At 54.7% G+C, this 6816-nt stretch overlaps 1 protein-coding gene across 2 annotated transcripts; it reads left to right on the top strand.

Moving 5' to 3' along the window:
- Positions 1 to 4866: 4866 nt before the first annotated feature.
- C1ql2 (complement C1q like 2) lies at positions 4867 to 6337 on the top strand. Of its 2 annotated transcripts, XM_038350050.1 has the most exons (3): positions 4867 to 5263; positions 5303 to 5550; positions 6158 to 6337. In XM_038350050.1, exons 1-3 carry the CDS (start codon positions 4867 to 4869, stop codon positions 6335 to 6337), a joined length of 825 nt encoding a protein of 274 aa, XP_038205978.1. The 2 variants fall into 2 exon arrangements, with proteins under 2 accessions (XP_038205978.1, XP_038205977.1); XM_038350049.1 differs by having other exon boundaries at positions 4867 to 5550.
- Positions 6338 to 6816: the final 479 nt, after the last annotated feature.

The raw sequence follows: 6816 nt of genomic DNA, 5'->3' as shown, positions 1-6816 counted from the left end.
CTCCTCCCTACCTCCAGCTGCATTTTAGGTCCCTTTACAGAAGTTCCCTCTTCTGCCTATCTTCCAGCTGGCTGGAGGTAAGGGGTTGTTCATTTTAAACCATGGCTTGGCTTCCTCTCCTCTCCCTTTCCTCTCTTCTTTCCTGCCCCTCTCCCCTCCACTCTCCACTCCCAAGGCTCACCGTACTCCAAAGACAGTGCTGTGTGCACCTACCTTTCCACATCACCCCTGTATTCAGACACTGTCCCCAACAGGCATGAGATCTCCCTTCAGAGGTTTGCTGTATCCCAAGGCTAGCCTGAGCCATGCATGTGGCTCTCCAGCCGGTCCCTCATGGAGAAGGTAAGAGTTAACCCTGATTCAGCCTCTTCCACCTCCCTCCTTGACCTCTGCCTAGGTTCCATCAGCTAGGCCCAGGCTTCTGTGTTCACATACAACTGACCACCACCCATCTCTCTTCTGCAGTGCACACCAAGGCTGCATTGTCCCTTGCTCAGTAATGACATAGTTTCTTTGCTTTTGCTCCTCCCACTATCCATCCACCACCATCCCAGTCATCAGAAGTGACTCAGGAAATGCACATGGCCCTGCCACTACCTTGTTGCACTCAGCACACAACCAATGATTTCCTGTGTGTGTGTGTGTGTGTGTGTGTGTAGACCACTGGTTATTCTTGGGTATCATTTCTTGTTTTATGATACCTTGTTTTATGATACTGAACCTCACCAGGTAGGCTGTAGTAATAGCAGCAATCTACTCACCAAAGCTGAGTTCAAGGGAGAGAAAGAGACTTAGTCCCCAGTCCCCTTCAAGGACACACCCCCCCGCCAATGACCTAAAACATCACTAGGCCCTACCTTTCAAAGTTTTTACTTCCCCCAGTAGCCCCAAATGCTGGGAATATTTCCCCCTCTTTCCCTTCCTCCCTTCTTTTCCATTCCCACAACCTCTCCCTCCCACTTCCTTCCCTTCTCCTTCTTTCCCTCTTCCCTCTCCCTCCATCCTCCTCTCTCTAGCTCCTTCCCTCCATTCCTCCCTCCTCCTCTCCCTCTTTCTTCCCTCTTCCCTCTGTCCATCCCTTCTTTCCTCCCTCCTTCTCCTCTCCCCACCTTTACTTTTCTATTGCCATTCCTTCCCTCCCCCTTCCTTCCTTCTTCCCTCTGCCCCTCTCTCCTCCTTCCTTCCTTTTCCTCTTTTCTCTCCCATCCTTTCTTCTCTCCTTGTTCCCTCCTTCCCTTTCCCCTTGCCCTCTTCTCCCTCCCCCTCCATTCCATCCTCCCTCCCTCCTTCCCTTCTTCCCTCCCTTCCTCCCTCCCTTTCTTCCCTCTCCTACTACATCATCTGCATGCCCAAGACACCATGTATCTCCATTTCTGCCTCCCCTCCTGCCTTCACTTTGAAGTCTGGAAGTACATGCTGGGTTAGTACGGTACTGGGGATAGGACCCAGGGCTCCTTTTCCCCTCCTTGCCAAGCACTCCACCAGCTGAGCTGCAATCCCAGACTCTGGATTTGAGTCCAAACTCAATTTAAAATTGTGACTTATATTTTAATGAAGCTCATACTCAATATTCGTGAGAAGACACTTGTTGAGGATGACACAGACTCCTTAAGAGAAGCAGAATCCCTGATGACAAAGAGCCCTTCAGACATTAGTGTCCCACACTGCCAGGCCCTGCTTGGGTGCAGGGATGGATGACCAAGGACAAGTCACTTGCTAGCTCTGCTGCTGCTCAACTCGCCACCTAGTGGACACTCAGTGGAGGAAGCCTGCAGCCCCTGCAAATCAAAAGGGGTTCCCAGGAAAGTGGAGACCAGGAAAAACAGTTTTGAGTATGGTTTGTGGCAGGGAGCTAAGGCAAAGCCACACAGCCCACATTCTCTGCTTTGGAAGAGGTTATGGTGTGATGATATTTGGATCTTTTCCATTAATCATAAGCCCATCTTTACCACCCTGCTTGGTACCCTCAGCTCTCACCCCAGTTGTCACACCCACGGCGGCAGAGTGGGGAGTGCCAGCAGGTGATGATGGTGGCTGGCCTTCCTCTATCCCTCACACCAGTGCACTCACTTCATCTTCCCAGGCGCTCCGTTCCTGTTCCTACTCTGTGCCCATGGAGGCGGAGACTCAGAGAAGAGGAACAGGTTGCTCAAGGTCACACAGGTTGCAGGAACAGTACTGGAACCCATCAGGCGCTTCCCAGAATTTCCCGTTCTAGGGTCACTCTGGGCAGAGAGGGGAAAGATCTGAAAGCCATTGAAGATTGTGCTCCAGTGTCACACTGAGCCAGTTTTTGAGAGACTCTGGTCTAGGTCGAGGAAGATCCCAGTTCTGCCACATGGGTGGACCCTGAGCAAGCTCCCTGTACCTTCAAAGTCTTTATTTTCCCATCTGCTTTAGAGAAGAATGACTATAAATACACAGGACTGTGTCTGTGAGTGAGGGAAAGAGCACCCACAAAGCAACTAAGGTGTGGTAGGTATCTCTGTTCCAGGTAAGGCTGGTCCATGCTAAGCCCGAAAGTTCTTTGCAGGAATACCACTGAGACCTATTTCATGATGGAACAAATGGCAGCCGCCAGAGGTGGTGAGCACAAGTGACCAGAGAGACAAAATGGGTTAACTGAATCCCAAGAGCCTCTGATAAACACTCGTTCTCTTTAGAACATTAGCCCCCCCCAAAAAACTGGACCTGTTCTGGGGGTTTAGAAAGCTAGAAACAGGAGGTGTAGGATCTCTCTTGGCAATGGATAGAAGCTAGGGCTCCAGCCTAGCCAGAGGAGGGGCTTCCCCCCTCTGATGTAGAGCTCTTCCCTGTACACAGGAGGGGCCCCTTCCCTTTTATCCATCTTGCTGCAATAGAGGGAAATAGACCACTCTCCTTTTATGTGTGCCCAGCTGCTTAAAGACTTAGGCTCAGAGGAAAAGCACAAATGCACTTGGATGCAGGAAGAGGGATCTGGGTGTTCTAGGAGATGAACTCACACACCTGCCTGGAGTGGGGCTCCCTCCATGTTCATAGTGAAGGTAAGGGAGGACAGTTTACTAAGGCACACGTTGTTTGAAAATGCAGCAAAGACATCTAACACTTTGTGTGTTGTTTTACAAAAGAAACCAAGTTTAAAGAAAGAAATGAGTAACAACAAAAGAATGAGAAGGAAGGGGGCAATGCAAGGAAGTAGGAGAAGGAAGAGAAGCCTGTCTTTAAGAAACCCCAATTTAACACCACTACTAAGATCCTGTCTCCCCAAAGGCCCTACTTTAGTTATTATTTTGTTCTCTGTTCCCATTTAGTTTCCCTTTTTCATTTTCAAAGTTGTCCATCATCAGTTACTAAACATGTTTGAATTTCACTTTCAAGGGCTAACTAGAAATATAAGACGGATCAGTTTTCCCTTCTGAGCAAAAACAAGGTGTGCCCTGAGTCCCCTCATTCCTTTACTGCAAGCTGGTTACTTTCTGTAGAAGGTGAAGCCCCAACACACAGTAAAACAGCTAAGAGAAAGTGGGAAACCAGACTGCGACATGTTTTCAGGTGGGTTTTCTGCGGGAGGCAAGCAATAGCGCCTGACCTGGGGAGGAAAGCTTCAACAGCGGGGAGACTCTGTCCTGGGTGTTTTGGACGTTCTAAAGTCCTTCCTGCCAACCAAGATAGCTCAGCTTCTAAGGGCACTTGTTGCTAAGCCCGAGCACCAGAGTCTGATCCTTGGACCAGCCCACATTGTGGACAGAGAGAACTAATCCCTCGAGTTATCCTCTGATATATATTTATCCACACAATAAAGATATATGAATCCTTCCAAAAGTTAGTGGGGGTTCTCTGGAGAAACCTATTTCACAATTTGAAACCCTAGATTAATGGAAGATTACCCAGGAGCAATACTGGTTTAGTTCTGGTCACTTCCGAAGCTTCTAGAGGGTCGGTCCTTCCCGCAGAGCTGGAGGCTGAGGCTGTCCTGGACTTGGGTTGAGGTCTGGACCCATACAGACAAGAGGATGGATTTGGTAACCCCACCAGGACCTTGCAGGCGGGCACCACGTTTCTGAACACCATTGTCGCCATGTGTGTGCGGGGCTGTGTGCACCCACTGGCTGCGCGCGTGGGTGCTAGTGCGTGGTGGTCTGTGGGAGGTGCGTGTGTCCGAGGGTGGGTGTGTCTGTGTCGCCCCAGCGGGGGGCTGCGGCCCGCTTCTCCCACTTGTGGCTCCTGGGCGCCGCCAGCAGGCATATCTCCAGAGGACGCCGCGGGATGGGAACTGATGACAGGAGGGCGCCGTCTCCCGAGTGATGGCAGCGCACGCCGCCTCGCCGCCTCCGCCGCTCTGTCCTAATCTCCTTACGTCAGGGTAGCTGGGTCCCCCCTCCACCCGGGAGCCAGCGAGCAGCGGGAGAGCGGAGAAGAGCGTGCGGCAGAGCTGTTCCAGAGTCCCGCTGAACCCTGCCAAGCCCCACCAATCCCGGCAGAGCAGGAACCAGCGTCGCTGAGCCAACACGGAACGCCTCACCGGACCCAGCATTTCCCAGCCACCTCTACCTGGAACCCGCTGGGGCGCCGGGCTCGTCCTGTGCGCCCCTCGCCATGCGTGTCGGGCTCTTCGACTCTCCAGATCAGTTCCAGAGCCGTAACCACCGGATCCCAGGTCCGGATACCTCCCGTTGAAATAGTTGGGTGGCCAGGACAGGGGTCTCCACGTCGGGGACGCGGCGGGGACCTGCGGAGTTGGCGTCCGAGCGCGTAGAGCGGGGCTACCCGCGCCGCTCCACCATTACCTCCCCGGGCGGCAAGGAGGAGCTGGTGGCGGTCGCCTCCCGGCTGTGGCAGCGGCGGCGGCGCGCCTGCTTGGCGGCCGTCGGCGTGCTCCTGGCCATGGCACTGGGGCTGCTGATCGCGGTGCCCCTGCTGCTGCAGGCAGCTCCCCCCGGCGCTGCTCACTACGAGATGCTGGGCACCTGCCGCATGATTTGTGACCCGTATAGCGTCGCTCCCGCAGGGGGACCCGCGGGCGCCAAGGCTCCACCGCCAGGACCCAGCACCGCTGCCCTGGAAGTTATGCAGGACCTCAGCGCCAACCCCCCGCCTCCCTTTATCCAGGGACCAAAGGGTGATCCAGGGAGACCAGGCAAGCCGGGACCTCGGGGTCCCCCTGGAGAACCGGGTCCGCCTGGGCCCAGGGGTCCCCCAGGGGAGAAGGGAGACTCGGGGAGGCCAGGACTACCCGGACTGCAGTTGACAACCAGCGCGGCTGGTGGCGTTGGAGTGGTGGGTGGCGGAACCGGGGGCGGTGGCGACACGGAGGGCGAAGTGACCAGTGCGCTGAGCGCTGCCTTCAGCGGTCCCAAGATCGCCTTCTATGTGGGACTCAAGAGCCCCCATGAAGGATACGAGGTGCTTAAGTTCGACGACGTGGTCACCAATCTTGGCAATCACTACGACCCCACCACCGGCAAGTTCAGCTGCCAGGTACGAGGCATCTACTTCTTCACTTACCACATCCTCATGCGTGGCGGAGACGGAACCAGCATGTGGGCGGATCTCTGCAAAAACGGGCAGGTCAGTGACTTTCTCCCACATACCCCTCCCTACTTTACCGGGTCCAACAGACTCTACAGACTGTAACAGGCGCCCGGAATCGCCGGGAACTATCTTTTCCCCTGCCACTCACCCTCCCTCCAGTGCCCCAGAAAACTCTAGGATGAGGGCTCTGGACTACAGCATCCCATCCCGCTCCCCTGCGCACTCCTCTATGCTTGCCCAAATGCCGCTGCCGCACACCTGAAGCTGGACCCCGGGTACGCAGTGATTCTGGCACCTAAACTAGGTCCTAGGTCCCCTATAGCTTGAGTCCTGGTCTGAAGTGGCCGGGCTCCTAAAACAACGCAGTTTTCTTTCGCTCTGTGGCTCTGTGGTTGCACGTGGGTCACCCTTTTCCTTCTAGGTTTCTTCATCGTGGCCTTAACCCCTAGGACCTCCTTTACACACTGGGTCAGTGTCTCGGAAGCCCTCTACTCTTTCCTTGACTCTACTGCAGAGAGAATTTGGAGTTGAGGAGGGGGTGAAGTAGCAGGCAGAGAGCCTGCAAGGGGATGGGCAAGGGAGGCCAGGCGTTTACTCGGGAAGAGGTGCAAGGGTCCACCTACTCCTCTGGTTCGTTCCGCAGGTGCGTGCCAGCGCCATAGCCCAAGATGCCGACCAGAATTACGACTACGCCAGCAACAGTGTGGTATTGCACCTGGATTCAGGCGATGAAGTCTATGTGAAGTTGGACGGCGGGAAGGCTCACGGGGGCAACAACAACAAATACAGCACATTCTCGGGCTTTCTCCTGTATCCGGATTAGGGGTGCAGAGAGCGCGAGACCGGGTGGCTTTAAAGCTGCCCCATCCCCACAGGGTTCTCGTGGCTCTTTGGTGAATGTCACTCTGCGGCTTCATGACACTTCCTGACATCTTTGTTGGAAAAGACACTTCCCTGCTGTCCTATTTACCCTGCCTCAGGGTCTCAGTGTGTCTGATTCACCACGCTGTGGGGAGGCTGTGCCCCTGGTCCCAGTGCCCATCCTGGGGAGGGAGAGGGAACACTTAAGTGGAGAGCTGAGGAAGAATCCTAGCTCTGGCAGGGGGTTGGTCCTGGGGCAGCCCAGACTTGGGAAAGCTGATTGGATGGACAGGCAGCCCTAGAAAGCCTGAGGTTTCCTAGCTCACCTCTCTCTCCCAGTGTCCTCAGGTCATGGACTGCAGGCCTCACCAGGAAGATAAGACCCAGGTGAAAGCTACTCCCGGGGACCTCCCTTTTTGTGACCCGAAATGCCTGTGCAGA

The sequence above is a fragment of the Arvicola amphibius genome, chromosome 12 (genome assembly GCF_903992535.2).
Source record: "Arvicola amphibius chromosome 12, mArvAmp1.2, whole genome shotgun sequence".
In the NCBI taxonomy this organism is placed as follows: Eukaryota; Metazoa; Chordata; class Mammalia; order Rodentia; family Cricetidae; genus Arvicola; species Arvicola amphibius.
Note: the sequence above shows the minus strand (reverse complement) of the source record. Positions and strands in the feature narration are given on the sequence as shown.